General features: G+C 42.6%; 1 protein-coding gene across 1 annotated transcript in view; it reads right to left on the reverse strand.

The window, feature by feature from the left end:
- Window positions 1–25262, reverse strand: part of LOC120530679 (dynein heavy chain 11, axonemal-like) — a 645801-nt gene that overhangs the window by 352601 nt on the left and 267938 nt on the right. Inside the window, 4 exon segments of the mRNA XM_039755100.1 lie at window positions 4458–4585; window positions 9795–9927; window positions 20579–20656; window positions 24279–24473. Of these exon segments, the coding sequence (XP_039611034.1) occupies window positions 4458–4585; window positions 9795–9927; window positions 20579–20656; window positions 24279–24473 (534 nt within the window).

A 25262-nucleotide genomic window follows, 5' to 3' on the forward strand; every position in this document is an offset into this window, starting at 1 on the left:
TTCTTTAATCATTTTTCATGAACAGGAAACTTCTTTAAAAGTATTACATAATATATCTTCTTTGCAGAATTATTTGAATATCTGTAGTGGCGGACTGCACGATAACGTGCAGTGAATACACTTGACTTGACATTCCTAGTTTTCATCCTCTTTCTCTGTTCGTTTACCATTCGTTTGCTCAGAGGCTGATGCGCTTGCTGTTTCCTGAGCGGCTCTTCTTTTCTCCACCCTAGCGGCCTGCTGCTTCTCCTCTTTCGTCGCCATCTTTTCACGTTAAAACTGATTAAGTTAGTTTTTGTGTTGCAATTACTTAGTACGTTTTCTTAAATTTTTCACTTAAGCTGGCACTTAAGTCTTCAATCTGCCTCAAGAATGATTTAAGATATGAAGAGGTAGGGGAAGTGACGGCGAAGGTCGTAGATATCAGAATGGCGCTCGTACATATGCTGTGTGATGCCGAGAGTTGATTCTACAATAAACTCAAATAAAAATAAAAAGAGGAATAACCTTGGAGGTCAATCATCACCCCGAAAGCGGATAGTAGACGTCACGTAGTGTATGTGTACCAAATTTCAGGTCAACAGGTCAAACGGTTTATGAGCTACAGGTGATTTAAAATCCTGGACAGACAAACGAACAGCCACGGTAGCGTATTATATAAAAAGAATCATATTTTGGTCTTTATTTTTCTGTTCATTCTCTTATGGGATTAGCGCGCGGTCGATGTGAAAAAAAATATCTACAACAGAACGGCAAGCTTACGCCAATACTTCCTCACAGTGATCAAGAAGGCTACTCCTTCACAAGAGTAAAGTCAACATGCGTATTTACACTCCACTCACTGGAAGAGACAATCATCATTGTTGTGTGTATGTTAATTGGAATCGCATAAACATTGATTACGGCAAAATTTGTTACGTAATTGCATCAGTTTCGATGGACTGTTGTATTGTTGTCAATACTGAACGCGTATGCAAAATTTGACGAAATTTGCTTTGCCAAAAGTGGGTTTAAAATCAGTTGCAAGATTTGACCCAGACAAACAAACATACCAAGGAGTCACGTTAAAATAAAATCGTTTAATTAAAAAACTGCGATGTGAGCCAGCCATTCAGCCCAACATAACGCACCAATCCTGTCTCCAAAATAACATCAAGTCGAGATCTGGAGGTCCTCAAAGTGCTGCTCTCCGTCACTCTAATTAAAAGCTCACTCTATGTGTCTGTAATTCTTGGTGTGAAGAATGTCTTCATAGTGCAAGGGGCAGTCGGAATTGTGAGACAGCGGAAGAGTGAGAGATCAGATTGTTGTGGAGTAGACCGCAGCACATCTGTAGACCGGTTACAACAGGTCTGGATTGGTTTTGCAGTGTAGTATCGCTTTAATTAGCGTTTGACTTAGATGGCAGCAAGTTTATGCTCCAGAGACAAACAGGCGAAATTCTATCTGATTCGTGGTCAGCAGCCTCGGAACAAACTTCACGCAGACACGTCTCATTTTCAAATCCGCAGTGCCGCTAGCATATCTGCTAAGCTGACTTGCCCAATTTGCACATGAACTTGTTGTTTGAACTGCGACATTGCGCCGAATGACTACTCACGCATCTAACTCAAACGGTAATTAAAACGATATGACACGCCGAAACCCATCTGGACCTGCGCTCCCCTCCAGAACAATCTGATCTCTCACTCTCCCGCTATATAACAATTCCAGGAACGTTTTGACTGCCCCTTTGTAATTCATTCTAACCACTTCAGTCATGTCACCTCTTAATCTCCATTTGCCTAAACTATAAGCGTTCAGCTCCTTTAATTTCTCCTCGTAACTCGTACCTCTTACTCTTCAATCAGCCTAGTTGTTCTTCTTGGGACTTTCTCTTGAGCTACTTTGTCTTCTATACTAATAAACGGCAAAGCCCTCACTGAGTGACTGACTCACTCATCATTAATTCTCCAACTTCCCGTGTAGGTAGAAGGCTGAAATTTAGCAGGCTCATTCCTTACAGCTTACTTACAAAAATTGGGCAGGTTTAATTTTGAAATTCTACGCGTAACGGTCATAACTGGAAGCTATTTTTCTCCAAATACTGTAATGGAGTTGAGCTCGAAATCCGTGTGGGGCGGAGTTTCGTGTGACATCATCACGCCTCCCACGTAATCACGTGAACTGACTATCAACGCAGTACGTAGAAAACCAGGAAGAGCTCCAAAAAGCACTGAAGAAAACATGCATTATATAATTCAGAAGGCAGCGAAACAATAAGAAGCGAGCGAGTGACATATACAACCATATTCATGAGTGCTGCTACTTCGGAAACAAAGCACGGGTTTAAACCTAAACTTTAAATTAAGTTCATAGACAGGCTGCCGCTGGCGTTTGTAATTTAGTGCCTGCCCATATAAGGCCGTCCGTCAGCGGCAATCCAATAGAAACACTGCCGCTAAATATTCACGGGTGAAGGACTGTGCTTATGCAGAGGAAGATGAGATGGTCAGGGGGGTGTTTGGCACAAACTCGGCGAAACTGCGAGAGAAACTTTTAAATGCCGGGTCTTAGCTAACATTAAATACAGCCGTGGACATCGCACGAGATGGCACCAGCACAGCTGGGAACCTTCGATGCATGTACACGAGCGCTCACGTGAACTGACGCAGTGCACAGACAAAAAGCAACAGTTCCAAAGAGAGCTGAACAAAAACCAATTGAGAAGGCAGCAAAAAAATATGAAGCGTCTGATACATGCAAGCATATTCATAAGTGCAGCTACTGCGGAAACAAAGCAGGTGGAAAAAGTGAATGTCCCGCTAAAGGAAGACAGTGTAAAAAAAAAAAAACGTGCATGCAGTGTGTCACATCTCAGATAAAGAGGAAGACGAGCTGTTTATTGATGCAGTAAGAAACGAATCGATGAATGAAACCTGTCATCTTTACAACGATTGACAAACACGGAATGTAACTTGAACACAACACATCCTACAAATACGAACCTGATTGAAAGAAATAATGAGAATCAAATCCTTGATGACAGCAACACTCAGTAACACTCACAAAACAAATACTGTATATTGACAGTCATGTTACGTTATTTTTAAAATGTTCCCTTTTGTACTAATGTACAAAATAATTTTGGCTAAGGTTACTCAGAGTTTAAAGATTAAGTTGGTCAAATTACCTTTTATGTTTTTGACTTATGTTTTTAAGAAGAAAAACTGCACTTTATGTTGAAATTTTGGTTATTATTATTTAAAGATAATACCATTCTGAAAATGTACTTAAAGTACTTAAAATACCACTTTATTTTTAAGTCTGCCCAATTTTAGCCAGGGATGATATTTTTGTTTCTGTTTTGAATTCAAATGCAGTTTAAAGGCTTTTTTTTTTCAGAAATTAAAACAGCTTGAGTTTACAATATTCATGTACATGTCTATTATTTGATTCTGTCGCCCTCTAAAACCCTTTTAAATAAAAAAAAAAACATTTGCGATTTGGGGCAAATTTATGCGATTACATACGATTAATCAAGATTAATTCTTACACAGCCTCTAATTAATTGGATTAATTTTTTTAATCGAGTCCCACCCCTAATATATATATATATATGTAGATATGTATATGTATATATATATATAACTGTGTATATATATGTGTATATATGTATCTGTGTGTGTATATATACAGTATATATATATATATATATGCCAGCAACACTCATGACAATGATAGAACAATTACATTTTCAATCATGTTACGTTATTATTAAAATGTTTCCTTTTTTACTTCTCGCTGCTAAGCGTGGGTATTTTGCTATATATATATATATATACTGTATATATATATATATATATATATATATATATATATAGATAGATATGACAACAACACTCATATCAATGACAAAACAATTACATTAACAATCATTTTACGTTATTTTAAAAATGTTTCCTTTTCTTTTTCATAACTTCTTTAACACACTACTTCTCTGCTGCAAAGCGCGGGTATTCTGCTAGTTTTTAATAAAATGGAGACAACAAGGTGGACAGAGTACTGCAGCTAAGGCCTGACCAGCTTGGGGTTCACTACTCCACCATCAAGGCACTATATAACCTCACATTCTGTTAGCTTTCTTAATGCCTTCTGAACGCTGTCCTGATGTCCATCAAGTGTAGACCACGTCAACTGTCAGGTCCATCACATGCGCAGGACCTTTCAGAACCCTATCTCCCTTTCTACACTTAATACTTTACCTTACTTACATTAAATGTCATCGTCCTCAAATCTGTCCAAGTCCTTGTGTAACAATTTGGCTGATACGACACTATCTAGTTTGCTATCATCTGAAAACGTAACCCGCTTATTGATTATATTCTTGCCCAGATTAATTATGTATAATAAATACAGCAGTGATCCCACCCCATTCTGATAAGGTTCCTCGTGCCATCATGTGTTGTCATTCTTGCCTTGTTGTCGTCCATGACAGTGTTGAGCGACTCTATCCACATGGGATCGATGTCTCCATCCAGGACGATCCACTTGGGGCCACCGTGAGTCATGCTGGAGAGCTCCCTCATGGTCGACGAGAACAGGCCTGTGTGCAGAAAGGGAGGAACACACAGTCACACACTAATGTCACTAATGTCACTTCTCTTTTTATCTGAAGAAACGTTTCATGTAAATATAATAAAGGATTAAAAGCAGGAGCAAAACTGAACTCATTCAACAATATTATTACGATTATCAAACCTGGGCCTGAGATGGGCCCTTATCTCACAGAATGTTTTCCATTGACTGATAATTATTATAAAGTGCTTCACAAACACTCCAGCGACAGAATTACATAAACTTATTCTTTAATTTGAACAGGTAGAAGTGAAAGTTTACTAGTCAATCATTCAGTTAGTAAAGCATTCAGTAACCGGCTCATTTCATATTTCCTTACATTTTACTGAAATCTAGCAACATTAATTTAAAGAAAAAAAACTTCAAAAGACGCTCATCTGGTCGGCCGTTTCGATTCACACTAAGAAACTGGTGCCGCGCACACTGACTCGATCGGCAGGTCTGAAGATGTCGTCTTCTCTGACAACGTGTTTCTGTAACAAACTCTTCACCGTGTGCTCCAACTCCTGATATCTAAGATTGTTACACTCCGTCTGTGTGTGCTCAAGGAGCGGCGTCAGGAGCTGCCGGAAGACTCCTAGCTGCAGCCATTAGGAGGTTCTCTCTCACACACTCAATCACACTCACTCTCTCTCTCTCTGTTTTTCTCTTTCTCTCCCAAACCTGCATGTCTTTGGACTGTGGGAGGAAACCCACGCAGACATGGGGAGAACATCCAAACTCCACACAGGGAGGACCCGGGAAGCAAACCCAGGTCTTCAAACTGCGAGACAGCAGCGCTACCACTGCACCACCGTGCTGCCCTAGAAATATTATTTAGGGTACAATTATCCAATATACAAAGTAAGTTAGAAATATTATTTAGGGTACAATTATCCAATATACAAAGTAAGTTAGAAATATTATTTAGGGTACAATTCTCAAAGTGTAAGTTAGTTATATTATTTAGGGTACAATTCTCCAGTGTAAGTTAGTTATATTATTTAGGGTACATCCCATGACCATGGTATTGCTTTTCCCACTCCCACCTTTTCAATCACCTTAATCCTAGTCTCACATGGTCAGGTATGATTCTCAAATGAGAATAAACCTTTGGGGAAAACTCATTAAAAAGTGTGTGTGTATCAACGTATTCTGACACTGCAAGGCTCCGCCCACTGGGCTTCTTCCTAAAACACCCACCTCGAATTTCTCCAGTCCGTGCACTTTAAACTGCCAGAGTTCTGGGAGAGAGCGCTAAAGAAACTGAAAAAAGGCTCAACACTGAGAGAAAATAAAACGTTTAAATTGCTGTTACCATGTGTTACCCTAACCCTAACCCTAACCATGTGAGGAGCTCAGAAGCACAAGGTCACTGAAGCGTAATGATTCATTTGTACATTTTAATGAGCGCACATGACAGAAGAGATGGCTACTTGGCCCAACGTGTTTGAGAAGTGCATCTGTCTGCTATGATATCCGTCTGTAATTTCGACTACCATATCACTTTATGTCATAACTGCTAACAGAAGTTAGGTAAGCATTGTGCTCTGTGGAGATGCGACGTGATAAACCACAGAGGCTATTTTGTCTCAGCATGTTTGAAGGTCCAATAACACAGTAATGTTAACTTCCTTAAGTTATTCGTTTAGATGTGCAGTCAGAAGGTGGATGCTGTGCAGCCTCGTCTGTACTTTCACTGGTGTCGTTAGGCACATTTGTTAATTCGGGTGTTTTGAGTACTGAAATCTGCATCTCCTGGGGCTCTTGGTTATAATAATAATAATAATAATAATAATAATATATTTTGTTTCAGGACACCTTTCTAAACACCCAAAGACACTGTACAAACAATAAAATCATAAAACACAAAGCTTAAAACTGAATTGAATGTTAGGGGTGGGCAGGTCGATTCAAATATCGATAGTACCGGTACTAATGTTGGTCTTGGTATCGGAGTGATACTAGCGTGATGGGATCGATACTTTCAGTTTCAGTTTCTCTCCTCTACGTTCAGTACGTTGCTCCCTTTCCATCAAAAAGTAGACACGTCTCTTGCAAACTTCACTCCTTTCACATCTCGCAGGTACACTTTGCTGCTCCTCCTCCTCCACCATTCTGCTGTGATTTGCTGTTGTGCCATCACATGACTCAGCAGAGTGCAGACACAAAACTTTAGAGCATGATAGCATGGCCGAGAGAGAGAGGAGTGTATTGTGGAGGGATTTTACGGTTGTAAATGTGTGTAGGAAGGCTACTCGCTTCCAGTGTTGTGCATGAACTCGTTCAAAAGTGCGCGTTCACTGAACAAGCTCATTTTTCTAAGAACGGTGGACTTAACGTAACGTATTTGCAAGTGAAGAACTTGAATGTGAGCTTGTTCAGTTTTATGTGACATTCTGGATCTGGTTTAGGTCCAGATCAAACGTTTTGTCTTACCCTGTAATGTAGGGGTGGAGCCAAATCCAAATACGGTATTCGGATAAGCACAAATAGCAGATTGTTAAGAAATATTGATCTCGTGCGAATCGCACATAACTATTATATGTTTATGGGTTTGCGCCCCCTACTGTAAAGTGCATTGAGATGCTGAACGAATCCAATATCACTTTAGATTAAGGGTCCCTAATCATGCTATACTTACCATATCATTACCTGCATAATTACGAAGTGTTATTACCTTGTACTTACTATGTAATACAGTGGAACGCTATAATTAAGTACTCAATTGTAACTATTAATCCACAATTTTTAGAAGTATGTATGTGTACAAATTGTGGAATAACAGTTTCAAGTGAGTGCTTAACCACAGCATTATATTGTATTACACTGTAAGTATAAGGTAATGACACCTAGTTACTCTGTAATTATACAGGTAATTACATGGTAAGTACAATGTAATTAGGGACACCTAATCTAACATGATACCATGAATCCTTTGTGTGATCTAAAGACTTTGGATATTATAAAGCAACAATACAGTAGAGAGCAGTCTTATACGGGGAAGGGGGATATAGCTACTGTGAAAGTGTCCAAGCCGGCTCACAGACAGACACCAGGACACACAGACGTCCCAAAACACACACATTTAATTTGCTTTTCTTCACAGCACACAGTGCCCCAAAGAGCCACAATACCGCTCACTCCTTTTCTTTTCCTTTCTTTCTTCTTCTCTATTCTTTCACCGCCTCCTCTCCTCTCTGCCTCCCGACTCTAGCTCCTTGAATGGAGTGAGGTGGCCTCTTTTATACGGCACCCGAAAGTGCTCCAGGTGCTTCCCCGATCCTCTACTGGCAGCACTTCTAGTTATGGCAGAAGTTCTATAGACCAAGGCACCAGAGCTGTCCAGGTGCCCCGATGTCATTAAGGGGATCTGCCCTCCGGGGGAGGTACAGCTGTTGACATGTCCTCTCCCCCTGGTCCTCTCCTCAGAAGGGCGTCCCAACCGGGCAAGGCCCCCGGCTATCTACCACACTACATATGAGTGCTGCCTTTCAAGTCTGTGGAAAGGCCTCTCACATTTCACTGTACACATGACTTTAATGACCCCATAAGCCATCATCCCGGCCACTAAATAGCCTTCCCAAGGCACTTCCCTTAATCAGCTTTTAAAGGGTTTGCATTGCAGTTATGAAAAGTAGAAAAAGCATCAGCATGGATTAAAAAAAAAAAAAATCATAATAATTTCTTCAAATTGGGCAAACGCACTCTTTGACCGCAGACGGGACAACTGCTCTTCCGACCGCAGACTTTGGTGACGGCATGATGAGATCCCAGCCTAGTGAGCGAGCCACAGCCATGATTTAAAGGCTTTTAACCGAACAGAGGGGTGCGGCGCGTATTCTTCTCCTGTAATTTGTTTCCTTGAAACTCTTAATTAAAACAGTACACGATGGGGGGGTCCTCTTGTTTTTGTCACATGCTTATAGACGGAACAGCAAGAAAAGAGAGGCAAAGAGGAGAGCGGAGCAGGAACTCATGACTCAGGACGGCAAACCGTGGGCTCACATTTGGTCCCACAAGCAGGTGGATTCTTAGATGGACTGGGAGGTCGGGCCCTTCAGAAATACACACAGGGCTTAGAGATCTCGGGACTGCTGGGAGAGATGAGAAGCTAGCCAGCTCAGCAGAGATAAGTGCTTCTTATTTGTTTTAACTCTACTGTATTACAAGAAGTGTTCAACAAAATCAATGAATATTAGCTATGCCGATAAAAAGTATTATATTGGAAGTGTTCTCGTTTTATTGTAGATTTAATTTATTCCTGCAATTTATACAGGGGTGGGCAAAAGCAGGTTTACAGTTGTTCGTATGGAAAAAGACCTGCAGGTTATGACTGTTAGCTCAGTTCCGTTTTGAACTCAGCATCGTAAAGATGTGTTTTGTTTATTTTGCTGATTTTTCAGTATACTGGTTGGCCATCCCCAAACCTATTTGTGCCTCCAGCGTGCTCCTTATTACACCATGAAGTAATGGAAATGAGTATGGCAGAGGTGTGAATCTGCTAGAGCAGGCCGTCCAGAAAACCTGAAGAAGACGAGTGAGGGAGGCCATCAAGAGACCGCAAGAGAACTCTGAAGGAGTGGCTGAGGTTGGAGTGACTGTGCAGACAACAACTGTGCCTGGGGGCTTCACCAATCACGTTATTATTATTATTATTATTACTACTAGGGGGCTTTGCCCCCTTCTCGCTTCACTCGCTTTTCTATTCTTTTCATTGAGAGACGACACTGTCCCCTCCGACTACACACGGAGCTCGATTCACTCCTGAAAGAGACTCGTGTCTGAATAACGTTTCTGTTTCTAAAATCTCCGGTGTATCTGTGCAACTCTGTGACCCAAGCATGACAGCGTATGTGGATTTCCCTTTCACCAAATAACAAATCTTTATATTCTCACAGATGTGCCTTTTCATTGGGAACAAAACACTACTTTTCTTGTTTGAAAATGGTTGTAAGTAGGGCGTGACTTGCAAAAGTCACCGTCTCGCGGAACTTGCTTCCAAAGGTTATAAGTATGACGTGACTTGACCATCTCGTGGGATGTGAAAGTGAACCTCAATTTGGCCTCTTTTACTCATGAGAGGGCCTTTCATGGCTACATTAATTAAAAAATGGTGAATTGTTAAGAAAGAAAGAAAGAAAGAAAGAAAGAAAGAAAGAAAGAAAGAACTCCTCTCTTGTACTACCAGAGCTTACCATCTTTCCATTCTCTGGTGGAAGCATGAAGGAAGCCGAACAGCTCATCAGTCGTGACAGCTTTGGGGTTTATGTCACTCCACAAAGGCTTCTTCTTCATGTTGGTGTAGGTCCTATGCAGAGTTTTCAGAATCTGTGTGAACCAAGCAGAAGATCCAATTAGATGCTGAACAGTGTGACAGTCCTGAAGGTGCTTAAAGGCCACTGAATTTAACTCCAAGGCCTGCGTTGTGGAGCAAACGTTTGTCATTTTAGAATTGCAGGCACCTAATGCAGGCATCTGCCACGTTCAAAAAGTCTTCTGTAAAGATGGACTGCAGTGACTTAAACGCAAACTTTGAGACATCCCTCACAAAGTATTATGGAGAAAATCTGCAAAGAGCAATACGGTGAGCAACTGTTTAAAGGTGCATTTGCATATAATCTGAAAAGCACCTACTGCAATAGTCAGTAGAGTGTTGGAGAGTAGGACTTTAGGGACCGTCATATCTCAACATGGTGTTATTTTGCTGGGCTGAAGGACCTACCTGTTCTTATCACAGTTGTTCTAAAGTCCTCATGTCTTCCTCCTTGGCTGCCACTAACGATGCCCCAGGTTTACACGGCTCTTTTCCTATGGCTCCACCTCATTCACTGCATGCACATTCACACTGCCAGCTGCCCCTTTCCAAAATGAGAGCAAGTAAACCGCTGTCCTTTCACAATCAAATGTTAGCTTTTCCCTTCGAATAAAAACATTTTTTAAATAAATCTGAATTATACTCAAATAGCGACATTCACTCTGACAGCCCTACTCTGTCTCAAAACCTTTCATGGCCAAAACAAAAATAGATTGGACATCAGAGGGAGCAGACCACCATGTGAAAGACATGAGGACTGATTGAGATCATTCATGTGAGGTAGAATGCCCAGTCTGGGGCTGGCCAGGTGGTCTCAGAACCCCTGCATATTTCTTTTTTTCCTCCAGCCGTCTGGAGTTTTGTTTTTGTTTTTTCTGTCCTCCCTGGCCATTGTACCTTACTTTTATTCTTTGTTGATTAGTATTGCCTAATTTTATTTTGTATATTTTGTCTTTTTTTTCTTTCTTCATCTTGTAAAGCACTTTGAGCGACATCATTTGTATAAAAACGTGCTCTAGAAATAAATGTTGTTGTTGCTATAGGGAGGGATTAGAAGTTTAGAAGTCATGATGGCCCTGACCCCTGGGGGGCTGCACCCACAAAACACAAACAACATTTAAAGGCACAGTACACAATTAACCAATAATAACTAAGCTTGATGGAAATAACATAAAAATATGAAAATTAATATAAATGACAACAAAAAACACATCGGCATATGTTAATACCTGATAGCAGGGTAGGTAAGACCACTTACTCCAACCCCGAGTCCCCTCAGCTCACTTATATACTGTACCGATAGGGAGGGATTAGAAGTCATGATGTCATGGTGGCCCCACCTCCTGGGGAGCTCCACTCACAAAACACAAGAAACATTTAAAGGCACAGTACACAATTAACCAATAATAAACAAAATTGATGAGAATAACACGCACAATATGAAAAATAATAGTACAAAGACAACAAAAAACACATGGGCATATGTTAATACATGATAGCAGGGTAGTTAAGACCACTTAGTCCGACCCCAAAGTCGCCTCAGCTCACTTTTAAAAACATAGGGAGGGATTAGGAGTCATGATGTCATGGTGGCCCCAACTCCTGGGGGGCGCCACACACTTAACCCAAGAAACATTTAAAAGCGCACTACACAATTAACCAATAATAACCACAATTGCTGGAAATAACATAAAAATATGAAAAACAATTTAAATGACAACAAAAACACATGGACATATGTTAATACCTGACAGCAGAGTAGGTAAGACCACTTATTCCGACCCCGAGTCCCCTCAGCTCACTTATATACCTATAGGGAGGGATTAGAAGTCATGATGTCACGGTGGCCCCACCTCCTGGGGAGCTCCACATAAAAAACACAAGATACATTTAAAGGCACGGTACACAATTAACTAAGAATAACAAAATTGATGGAAATAAAAATATGGAAAATAATAATACAAAAGAACAATTTAAAAAAAAAGCATAGGTATATGGTAATACGTAGCGGCAGTGTGGTTAAGACCTCCTAGGGGAGTTACATGTGAAGAACCTGACTTTATGATTTTTAAGCATTCAGATTATTGAATAGTGAGATACAATTCAAGAGCACAGGGCTGTAGGGTTCAGTCACTGGCACTAAAAACCACCTAAACCAGGGGTGTCCAACTCCGGTCCTGGAGGGCCGCAGTGGCCGCAGGTTTTCATTCTAACCCTTTTCCTAATCAGTGATCAGTTTCCACTGCTAATTAACTCCTTTTCCCTTCATTTTAATAGCCCTGTTTTCTAAGGATTCAGTCCTCTGAATTGATTGTTTTCTTCATTTAATGGCAGCCAAACTGAAACGAGATGTGAAACGAGCCAACAGACTAAACTGGGATTTCAAACTTCAACCAGTTTCACTCCAACCAGTGTGCTAATGAGAAGCCGATTCTTTCTGTTGATTAATTAAGCCCGTTATTCAATTCCATGGGTTCTTGCTGTTCTCATTCTGCCACAGCAGACATTTCCAAAACTGTTGATTTTCTCTTTTTTCTAAGAAAACCGTTTTGGTGACCTGAGCAGATCAGCCTCACTGAGACGCTCACCGTTCTTTATTTTCAGATATCGTGTGATGGCCACAGATGAGCTGGTTGTGCAGGGGCTCATTTTGTGTCTCATTATTGTTTTGCTGCTTCTTCTTCTTTCAGCAGTTGCCGTTACGGGTTTCCATAATTATTTGTCTGCTAATTAATAAAAAAAGAAACAACTAAGGTGTGTGAACGCTAGGGGTCACTGTTGCTCCTCAAACCCAACAGACAGACTTGCAGGAGACACGGTAAAAGCACCAAGGATGTGTTTTTAACTATCCATTGTGACAGGCGCCTGGCGTTCATGCCCAGCCGGGATGCCCCTGCACACTGTATTCAGGGGGAGCAGCCCTGGACAGTGCAATATCTCCCCCTGGACGCTAGATGGCCCACAGGGCTCCCTGGGAATTGGGGTTGGGGGCAGCCCTGTTGGGTCCCGCAGGTACCACCAGAGGGTGCTGTGTTTGGGACTCCTGATCCCGTCTGGGCAACAGATTCCTGGAAGTGCCGCCGGATCTTGGTGATCAAACACCTGGAGCACTTCCAGGTGACCTATAAAAGGGAGCCAGCAACCACCACTCATCGGCCAGAGTTGGGTGGAGGAGGACAAGGTTGCGAGTGAGGAGTGGTGGTGCCAAGGAGGAGAAGTGTGCTTGTGCTGTACTGGTGTTGTGGCTGGGGGGAGTATGGGGAAGACGTGCCCTCCAGCTGAAGAGTAATAAAAAGCCCTTTTATTTTACACGTGCCTCCTGTGTCCAATCTATGTCGGGTCAGGCGCTATATAGTGCCTTTTACACCATCCATCCATTATCCAACCTGCTATATCCTAACTACAGGGTCACGGGGGTCTGCCAGAGCCAATCCCAGCCAACACAGGGCGCAAGGCAGGAAACAAACCCCGGGCAGGATGCCAGCCCACCGCATGTTTTTACCTATTTCCTTCTTAAACAGTGCCCTCCCAGCACCACAGCCACAATAAACAGGCAAGTAATTAAGCGCAAATACACAATTCTCTTCTCTCTTTCCTCCTCCATACCTCCCAGCAAGCTTTGTCCACCTCCACCCGACTCTGGATCCCTTGCTGGGTGTTCTGCAGTCTTTTATATATTCCCTGACCCGGAAGTGCTTCTGTTCTTCCTCCCACGTGACTTGCCACACTTTCTTGGTCAGATGGAGAATTCTACTTCTTCAATCAGCCCGGAAGTGATCTTCTAGTACTTCCGGGCTAGGATGGAATCCTGTCTCCCATCTTTGTTCCACCCACGCCACCCAGCAGGGCTGAGATATCAAATTCCAAGTCCCAGAATGCCCTGTGGGAAGCTGCGATCTAGCGTCTTGAGGGAGGCAGCGTCCTAAAAAACCTGCCTTCCCCCATCCTTCCATCTGAGAGGCGTCCCGGCTGGGTTGAACTGCCGGCCTTCTCTTACTGGGGTCTGAGTCAACTTAATTAAAACCAAAGACAAAAGAAGTTAATCAGCAGCAAAAACTGGTCACTAATGAAGAAGATGGTTAGAATGAAAACCTGCAGCCACTGCGGCCATCCTGGACACCCCTGCCATAAACGTTTAGGGTGATTACAAAATGGAGATGGTGCCACAGTAACTCTGTAACTCTGAAAAGGCGCTAGATAAAGTAAAGCTTGCTGATCCATTAGGCTGAAAGGAAGATTAAAAATTAGGCAAATGGTTTTCAAGGAATCTGAAGCATTGAATGTCAAAAGTGGCATTGGCAGTGGTCACCTTGCATTTTTTTGGGGGGGGAAGACACAAAAAAAAATGATCACATTATTCATAATCCTGGGAAATCCTCTACCAGCATCTGTGTTCGGTTATGCCTACAGGGTGAGGACGTGGACTAATGGCTTGGGTTAAAGAAAAAAACAAACCCTGACGTACCATGGACAAGTAATTAACTTGAACATCAAGTCAAGGCCACCGATGGCACACTTGGTGAGGCATCGCTTTCGGTAACGACGCGGATCGAGACGAAGTTGACTAGCGGCAGAGCCGAGACTTGAGTGGCACACACAAAAACAAATCTAATCACAGCAGCTGCCTCTCCGCCTCACAAAATGACAAAAGTCATTAGTGAATGACAAGGACAATTATCTCACGGAGCTGGAGAGGACTTCGTTCTGCCATCCATCTGCTCGATATCCTTATTCACATTGTCACATGAATATCACTCATACAGCGGCTTCGACAGAAAAGGTCCGGTCAAAAAACAAAGTGGAAAACATTTAGAAGTGAAAACGGCTTAATTACCACCGGAAAGAAGTCCCTGCAGTCGTCAGACCATGAAGAAAAGTCTAAAGATAAAACATGAGCCATCCATGGACCCCATCCACCGCCGGACCTCACTCAGGCATAAACTCACACACACACACACTAGATCTATGTAGGCACACCTGTTAATCCATCTTACCGGTCTTTCAGATTTAGAAGGAATAACCAGGAAAACACAGGGAGACCCCAACAACGAGAACACCGACATGTACAGTTGTGGCCAAAAGTTTTGAGATTGACCCACAAAGTCTGCTGCTTCAGTGTTTTTAGATCTTTTTGTCAGATGTTTCTATGGAACACTGAAGCATTTCATAAGTTTCAAAGGCTTTTATTGACAATGACGAAGTTTATGCAAAGAGTCCATATTTGCAGTGTTGGCTCTTCTTTGTTTTCAAGACCTCTGCAATTCACCCTGACATGATGTTCATCTACTTCTGGGCCAAATCCTGACTGATGGCAGCCCATTCTTGCAGAATCAATGCTTGCAGTTTGTCAGAATTGGTGGGTTTTTGTTTGTTCACCCGCCTCTTGATGATTGACCACAAGTTCTCAATGGGATTAAAGTCTGGGGAGTTCCCTGGCCATGGATCCCAAACTTTGATGTTTTGTGCCCCGAGCCACTTAGTTCTCACTTTTACCTTATGGCCCGGTGCTCCATCATGCTGGATTGTTCATTGTTGGTCACCAAAATGTTCTTGGATGGTTGGGAGAAGTTACTCTCTGAGGATGTTTTGGTCCCATTCTTTATTCCTGGCTGTATTCTTAGGCAAAATTGTGAGTGAGCTCACTGCCTTGGCGGAGAAGAAACCCCACGTGACATGAATGGTCTCAGGATGCTTTACTGTTGGCCTGACACAGGACTGATGGTAGCGCCACTCACCTTTTCTTTGTCCCAAACAATCAGAAAGGGGATTCATCAGAGACAATGACTTGATCCCAGCAGTCCTCAGCAGTCCAATCCCAGAATACCAGTCTGTCCCTGATGTTTTTCTTTCTTGACACCCACCAGGCCATCCTCCAAAAGTCTTCATCTCACTTACACCTGCCTGCTGCCATTCCTGAGCAAACTCTGCCCTGGTGGTGCCCGCAGCTGAAGAGACGGTCCTGGCGCTTGCAGACTTTCTTGGGTGCCCTGAAGCCTTCTTCACCTCACTATTGTAACTCCATCATCATGACAGAGTGATGATCTCCAGCCTTGTCCTCCTTGACACTCTCACCTGTGTTAACTGAAATGACAGCAGCAGCAGGTCCTTTGGTGGCAGGGGCAGAAATGTTTTTTTTTGCCATTAAGTTCATCGTCATGACAAGCAGGGCCTTTGCAACTAATTGTAATTCGTCTGCTTGCTCTTCAGGACATTCTGGAGTAGATGCAAATTGCCATCCTAAAAACTTTGCAAAAATTAATATTTGTGTCGTTTTCAAAACGTTTGGCCAAGAATGTAGATCAAAAACAACGAGCACAGGCCATCCTACTCACCTGTGGTGGATTCAGAAAGTACTCGGAACCTTTAATTTCTGCACCCATTATTGTGTTGTAGATTTCATTTTAAATGGGCACATATGCCATGTTTGCCCATCAATCTACACTCAACGCCTCTGATGACAAAAGTGAAAAAGCTGCTCTCACAAAGGTTTGCAAATGTATTAAAAATCAAAACCTGAAATCTTTCATTCCTGCAAGTCTTGAGACCCTTCATTTGGTAGTTTGTAGAAGCTCCTTTGGCAGCAATGCCATCTTTGAGTCTTCTTCAGTATGACTCTACAAGCTTTGCAAACCTGCATTTGGGCAGCTGATTCTCTTAAACTCCATTACAGTTGAGGTAAAGCGTCTATGAATGGCCATCTTCAGGCCTCTCCACACAGGTTCGGTGGGGTTTAAGTCTGGACTTTGGCTATGCCACTCAAGGACACTCAGAGAAATGTCCTGAAGCCACTTCAGCATTCTCTTGGGCAGTATGAACGGTGGTCCCAGTCAGGTCACGTGCACTCCGGAGCAGGCCTTCTTCAAGGACCTCTCTGTATTTGGCAGCATTCATCCTTCCCTCAGTGCTGACCAGCCTTCCCAGTCCCTGCCACCGTGAAGCACCCCCATAGCATGACATGGCCAGCAACACGCAGGTGATTAGCATTGCGTGGTCTTCACCAGACACTATGCTGGGAGTTCTGCCCACAGAGTTTGATTTTTGTCTCATAAGACCTGAGAATCTTTCTCTTCAAGCTCTCACGGTCCCGAAGCTGTTCTATGCATTTTGGTTAAGCCATCCAGCCACTCTGCCATACACGCATAAATGACGGAGTGCTGCTGAAATGGACAACCTTTTGGTTCTACCATCTCAGCAGAGGACTTCTGGAGCTCCGGTAGAGGAACCGTTGGGTTCTTCACCTCCCTGACCAAAGCCCTTCATGCCCGGTTACACAGTTTGGCCAGAGACCCAACACTAAGAAGAGTGCTGCTGGTTCCAAACTTCTACCATCTCACAATTACTGAGATCTCTGTGCCCCCTGGGAACGCTCAGAGCTTCAGAAATGGGTTTATCTCCTCACCTCACAGAGATCAGATATTGTCTTTGATTAGTTGTGTTATTGTCTTTAAACACAGATGTTAATTGTTGGAGGGAATGACGCCGATCGCAACAATATTCTGTCATCATTTGACTCAGTTGGAATCCCCATTAATTTTGCTGAATCAGCCCGTAATCTCGGAGTTCTCTTTGTCTCTAGCAGGTCATTTAAAGCGCACATTACGAAGTTGTCCAAATCATGTTTCTTTCATCTTAAAAATGTTGGGAAATTAAGACATTTTCTAAATAAGCAGGATTCTGAGAAATGAATTCATGTATTTATTTCTAGTAGGATTGACATCTGCAATGTGGTGTTCACTGGATGTTCAAACTGTTCTTTATACAGCCTCCAGTTAATCCAAAATGCTGCTGCAAGAATTATTGTATAATCCATTACACGTATAAGTCATGTCTTGAAACCCAAAAATCGATCATAAAATCAGACCCCTACTTATACGCCCGCTCAAAAATCCATCCATCCATCATCCAACCTGTTATATCCTAACTACAGGGTCACAGGGGTCTGCTGGAGCCAATCCCAGCCAACACAGGGCACAAGGCAGGAAAAACCCTGGGCAGGGCGCCAGCCCACCGCAGGGCACACACACACACCAGGGACAATTTAGAATCGCCAATCCACCTAACTTGGACTGTGGGAGGAAAGTGGAGTACCCGGAGGAAACCCATGTGGACACGGGGAGAACATGCAAACTCCACGCAGGGAGGACCCGGGAAGCGAACCCGGGTCTCCTAACTGCGAGGCAGCACTGCCACCGTGCCGCCCACCGTTTAAAAATGCGACACATTTTTGTTTTTTGTACGTCTTCTTGCCTCCTCCAATATCGCACCAGTTTCTCAGGCACATCAAATTTTATTGCAGCAACGCAGTTACCAATTTTATCGCCACTTCAACGACATTTAATTTAAAACCAGCTTTATATTTTCTTCTGATCGAACGCTCCATCGTAGATAAGGGATGCTCTTACGATAAAAGGTGTATGAGGGTGTGAGATACAAAAAAACACAAATCAGTGCAAATGTCGCTTTGGAATAGTTCAGGTATTACCATGTGGGCACGCAGGCGCAATACATAGAAAAAAAAGGGCTGTGTGCTCCGTGGTTACTCTCTCAGGTGGGCATGTTAGCATATCATAATCTAACAGCGTTAGTTTTCCACATTCGACTTACACAACCGACATTATAAAATACCAGAAATTATACGGTAAAATCAAGTCCTGACTTATCCGCAAATATATACGGTATTACAAGAACTAAAATATACAAACACATCACTCCAGTTCTTAAATCCTTACACTGGCTCCCGGTTAAGTTCAGGGCAGATTTCAAAATCCTCCTTTTAACATATAAAGCATTAAATGTCTGAGGTCCGGCTTACTTGTCTGAACTTATCATGACTTACAAACCTGAGCGCACATTAAGATCTCAAGATGCCGGTCTGCTTATGATTCCAAGAATTAATAAAATAACAGTGGGAGGTTGAGCTTTTCTGCGGTGGGTTGACGCCCTGCCCAGGATTGGTCCCTGCCTTGTGCCCTGTGTTGGCTGGGATTGGCTCCAGCAGACCCCCGTGACCCTGTGTTCGGATTTAAACGGGTTGGAAAATGGATGGATGGATGGTTGAGCTTTTAGTTACAGGACCCCTAAACTGTGGAGTGGTCTGTCTGCTACTATAAGAGATGCCCCTTCGGTCTCAGCTTTCAAAGACTCACGACTTCAGTTTAGTACACCCTGACTAGAGCTGCTGATTAACTGTACAGACTGCATCTCTGTTGTTAGCCATTAGCACTAAAACATAAGTAACATGATAGTTAGAATTTGTTACTAACCCTCACCTATTCTGTTTCTCTTCTCGGTATTCAAATGTGGCACTTAGTGCCACGGCCCACCTGCCAAGCTGTTCTGCCTGCCTAAGGTAAAGTCATCCCTGGAATCGTTGGGTAGGGGGTTCCTGACTCAGCTGTGGAATGGCCAACAGGGGAAGGCAGCTTGATGGCCGAGGTCTCCAGGACTCTGAACAAATCCAAATCGTATTATGGGATATCATCTACTGTTAAATTCTGTTCTGTACTTGTATTATTTCTATTGTATTGAGGATTACTTGTGTTTTGTTCTGTGTATTGTATTGTATTGACCCCCTTTTTCATTGACACCCACTGCACGGCCAACCTACCTGGAAAAAGGGGTCTCCCTCTTCCATTTTTTCCCTACACTGGTTTTTCTGGGAGTTTTTTCTTGTCTTCTTAGAGAGTCAAGGCTGGGGGGCTGTCAAAAGGCAGGGCCCAATGTGGCACTCCTTGTGTGATTTGGGGCTACAAAAATCAATTGTATTGTATTGTATTGTATTGTATTACCTACGGCGGCACGGTGGCGCAGTGGTGGCGCTACTGCCTCGCAGTTAGGAGACCCGGGTTCGCTTCCCGGGTCCTCCCTGCGTGGAGTTTGCATGTTCTCCCCGTGCCTGCGTGGGTTTCCTCCGGCGCTCGGTTTCCTCCCACAATCCAAAGACATGCAGGTTAGGTGGATTGGTGATTCTAAATTGGCCCTAGTGTGTGCTTGGTGTGTGGGTGTGTTTGTGTGTGTCCTGTGGTGGGTTGGCACCCTGCCCAGGATTGGCTCCTGCCTTGTGCCCTGTGTTGGCTGGGATTGGCTCCAGCAGACCCCCGTGACCCTATTCGGATTCAGCGGGTTAGAAAATGGATGGATGGATGTATTACCTACAGGGAGCTCCTTGGACCTCATTGCTTGTTTGTTTTTTTCAGAAAGGGATCTTCTATGCACAGGGACACACGTGGGTCTCACTAAATGATATCTAGCCACAGGTGGGCTCCAGTCAAGTGCTAATCACACGTCAAACCTTTCACTTTATCATTATGTGTTATTGAGTGTGGATTGATGGGCAACAAGCAAGTTTATCCATTTCAAACATCGCTGACTCGTTACTGTATATAGCGCCTTTGATGAGCAATGCCATGTCAATATGAGATGAAGAGGCCTCACCAAATCCATAGTTCTGTTAAGGAATGTTACAGTTTTAAATGCAATAAATTCAATGATAAAGAGGGAAAATATCAGCAGTCGTGTCTACAGCCACAGTATAAAGCCCCCCAATACTGTAATCCTAGCAGAAGCAGTGGTTGCTTTTAAAAGGTTCACTTAAGGATTATAAGAAAAAAAAAAATCAAGTAAATAAACAAGCCTTACTGTGAAAAAGAAATCAATTTGCCGTACCTGACTTTTTCCAGTTCCAGCATTTCCCACAACAAAGACCGAATGCCTCACAGCAAGCAGCTCTTCGAGCTGAGAAACCTGCAAGTGGAGACACAATCAGTTGTTACTGATGGCCATTAGGCCCTTCGGCCCCCTCTCTTGGGCTGCACGACTTCTGTTGAGCTCGTTTCACGGGCCCATAAAGACGCTGCTGGATCACATTATAACAGCGCTTGACAATCATCCACACCTCCACTTATTAAAGTGAATGATTGGTCACTCGGCAAACTCTCAGCGTCAGGGGCTCGGCACACACTCACCGGCTCGTCGTGTGTTTAAAGTTAACATATAAAGCTAAAAAGAAAAAAAACTACACAACAACAACAACATTTATTTATATAGCACATGTTCATACAAAACAATGTAGCTCAAAGTGCTTTACATAATAAAGAATAGAAGAATAAAAGACACAGTAAGAAAATAAAATAAGTCAACACTAACCAACATAGAATAAGAGTAAGGTCCGATGGCCAGGGTGGACAGAAAAAAAAAAAACTCCAGACGGCTGGAGAAAAAAATAAAATCTGTAGGGAGACCACAGCCTACTGATGGCGGCTCCAGGGCACTGCCCTGTGGCACTTACTATTCATACTAACCAAATTCTTCATGAGAAGTGAGTGCCCACCTTTAAAGGGTTTTGGAACTTGTTGTTTCACACATTTAAGTACACTCAAAAGGAGCCCTCCTTCCGCAATCACACACATTATCTGGGAAATGCAAAGTCAACTGGACGTACCCAACTGAGGACCCCAAAGATCCTGCCTGATACATCGGTTATGTCCTTACTACTGTGGGGTGCAGGAGCCAAACCGGGCAGCAATAAATAGGAAGCAACGCTCCTTCTGAATGGCAGTTGGGCTCATCTGTGGAACTAAACACACACACACAGCAACTCCACTCGCTGATTATGGCACCCGAAACTGGCATCGGGTGCTTGATGATTACATAGAGACATATAAAGAAAAGGTGCACCCTAGAGAGAGGCACTGGGAAAAGGGGGACCATCCGGAGGGGAGAACAAGACTGAGAACTGACAGGGAGACAAAGCCACACAACACCACTGGTTTTTGTATTTTGCTCGTCGCTGAGTGCTGTGAACAAGTCCTCAGGTAAAACACAAGCAGAGAAAAATACAAATACGATTAACACAGAATTAGTGGAAAGAAAAAGACTGGCTGTTAAAACACACAGAAAATAAAATAGAAACAGATTAACACAAATGGAAAATAAAATGATAAGCTATGAAAATCACCACCTCACAGATGGATGGATAGAAATGAAAGACACTATATGATAGATAGATAGATAGATAGATAGATAGATAGATAGATAGATAGATAGATAGATAGATAGATAGATAGATATGAAAGGCACTGTATAATAGATAGATAGATAGATAGATAGATAGATAGATAGATAGATAGATATGAAAGGCACTGTATAATAGATAGATAGATAGATAGATAGATAGATAGATAGATAGATAGATAGATAGATAGATAATGAAAGGCACTATATAATAGATAGATAGATAGATAGATAGATAGATAGATAGATAGATAGATAGATAGATAGATAGATAGATAGATAGATAGATAGATAATGAAAGGCACTGTATAATAGATAGATAGATAGATAATGAAAGGCACTATATAATAGATAGATAGATAGATAGATAGATAGATAGATAGATAGATAGATAGATAGATAGATAGATAGATATGAAAGGCACTGTATAATAGATAGATAGATAGATAGATAGATAGATAATGAAAGGCACTGTATAATAGATAGATAGATAGATAGATAGATAGATAGATAGATAGATAGATAGATAGATAGATAGAGGAATGTAAGGCACTATATGTAGATAGATAGATAGATAGATAGATAGATAGATAGATAGATAGATAGATAGATAGATAGAGGAATGTAAGGCACTATATATATATATATATATATATATATATATATATATATATATATATATATAGTGCCTTACATTCCTCTTTCTATCTATCCATCTATATATATATCTATATATATATATCTATATCTATATATATCTATATCTATATCTATATATATATATATATGACACTAATAGATAGACAGTCCAGTTGCTTGTGCACTCTATTAAGAAATTAACTTTTTTTGTATTATTTTATACTCCCCCACTGTTTATATCGCATTTTTTTGTTTTTTACAGACACTATGGAAACTGCTCTTCTGATTACTTTCTCGTATATGAAGTATAAGGAAAGTATTGTAATCGTCCAAAAAATCCTTTTCGGGACTTTGAATACTCTCGACGTTTTAGACTTCCCTAAGTCCGAAAATACCATTTTTCGAATTATTTGTCTGTGTGTGTAAACATGATAACCTGAGTACACTTTCACTTAGGTCAACCTAAATTTGCATACAAGTATCAGGTACAAAACGTAGATTTCGGACAACTTTTGGGCTATTTCCGTTAACCGGAAGTGGAACCTTTATTCATGCAGCTGCATAGTCCGATTTATTTAACCTTACTTTTATTGTAATTGTTCAATATATCATTAATTTGATTTGATGTGTTGTTGATGGTTATTCAATGTACATTATATAAAAATAAAATCATTGTCTCGCGGTTTACTCCTCAAATATGCATCCTCATATCCTAGCATACAAGAAAGTCAAGGGGAGACCACTCCCGATTTTTTAATATGTAAACCCTCGAATATAAAAGTTCGGTATTCGGTCCGGTCGGAGTCTGTACAGTTTCCTCTAAAACACTATCGGCGGTTTGGGCGCCTCTGCGGGTGGCTTTGCTGACTCAAAGATTCAGTGTGGGTCTCATTTCCACTCCCAGATGGTGGTCATTGTGGACTTTGCTGGTACCCCGGTGTTTACCAGTGTTAATTTTTCCCCCAGTCAACCCGAACCCCACCTTTGTGCGGGTCAGGTTGTACGTGAATTGTCAATCGTACCTTTGCTAATACAACGCGCGTGCCTCGCTCGTTCCTGCCTTTCGCCCGATGCTGCCGGTTTGCGCTCAGCCGCCCGCGACTCTCATTTTGAGAGAGCGTATTTTGCATGTTGCTTTCCACGCGTTTAATCTTCGGAGCTGTGACTGATGTGTAAGTTCGTGCAGGGCTCAGCCCCGTTGTTTTATGTGCTGCAGTACCGCTGAGGTTGCCCGCCGCGGCTGCCACCCCGTTCCTCAGTACTGAGCAGCAGTTTCGCTCCTTTTACAGTCTTTGACGCTGTTCTTGTCTGTCTCGTGTTTCAAAGATGTAACTTTCTGTATGGATATACAAGTCAAAAAAGATCAACTTTGATGATCTGCTTTAATCCCATTTGATGTGACGCTTTTTTGTCGCTGCACTGGGCACAAGCTGCTCGAACCGAACTGGCACCCTATAACGGTGCAGTGTAAACGCCATCAGAGCCCACCGCACTAACTAAATGGCGTGTGCACTTTAAACTGACATCGAAGAGTCTGCACCGAGACGGACACGGGCGCCTCTCCACAGTTTCATTTCTTTCACTTTAAGTTGCTGGGAAGAGTTCCGGCTCTGTGTGATTCTGACACTGGGTGACAGTTCTGCCGTTTTACACCTTTATTACGTTATTATTTGCAAACCCGCTCACGTTCTCCTATAAGAAGCTGAACAGGCACCTTGAGTACGAAGTTCTCCTCGGGTTGCAGACGCAGCTCCGCGATGGACTGACGCACCATCTGCTCCAAATCGGCGTCTCTCCTGCGGGGCACATCCAGCAGTGGAAAGAGATCCCCTATGAGACCGAGGAAGATGGGCGCGTCATTGGTGACGATTTTCGGCAGGTTGAAGTCCCGGAGGGCTCGCATCAGCACCTGGGGAGACGGGAGTGATGGGGAGGGACAGAAAAGCGCGAAGCCATGTTATGCAATGCAAACAAATCGTAAGCCACGGGCATTAAAACGAGCTAACATTATGCATTTCTCACCCTTCAACAGTTACAACCCACATGGCTTGTTAAACTCAATCTGTTCTCCTCACCAGGCAGATGCGCGCCCATCCGACCACCAGCCTAGCGCCCGGTGCGAATGCCAGACACTGGCGACACTTTCATTGTCGCATGGATTGCTTCATCACCGAGTAATGTGACTGCATTCTCAGATGGGATCCTCATCCATCACTCCTCCGGTCAAATATTTTAGGAAATGCCTGCTTAATCTAAAGCCTTCTTGTTAATCTGGCACTGCATGCTCTGGGTGTTGATCGGGGCTTTTATGAACAAACCTCAGTTTTCAATTCACTCAACAAATAGTTGGCTGGACTAACTTAAAACTTCTTTAACAAGTTCTGTGAAATACCCTGGGAAAAAAATAAGATGCGCTAAACAAGTCGCCTGTCTGAGGTTAGACCCCCAAAACGTAATCACATAATAATTACAACAGTTTGTGGAGCTGATTTTAAGCAGAAATCTGACATTTCAATTAACGCATTAATTTATGTTGAAGTCCAGTAAATTACTTACAATCAGGGCTGGTGCCACCATTAAGGTGAATTATGTATTGGCATAGGGTGCAGATCCAAGGGGTGGGGGGGGGTGGACCAAAACCACATGGGTCAGCTACCGAACAGTCGGTTGGCACACTAATAAGTTAAATGACTTGGCA

The sequence above is a fragment of the Polypterus senegalus genome, chromosome 6 (genome assembly GCF_016835505.1).
Source record: "Polypterus senegalus isolate Bchr_013 chromosome 6, ASM1683550v1, whole genome shotgun sequence".
Lineage (NCBI taxonomy): Eukaryota > Metazoa > Chordata > Cladistia > Polypteriformes > Polypteridae > Polypterus > Polypterus senegalus.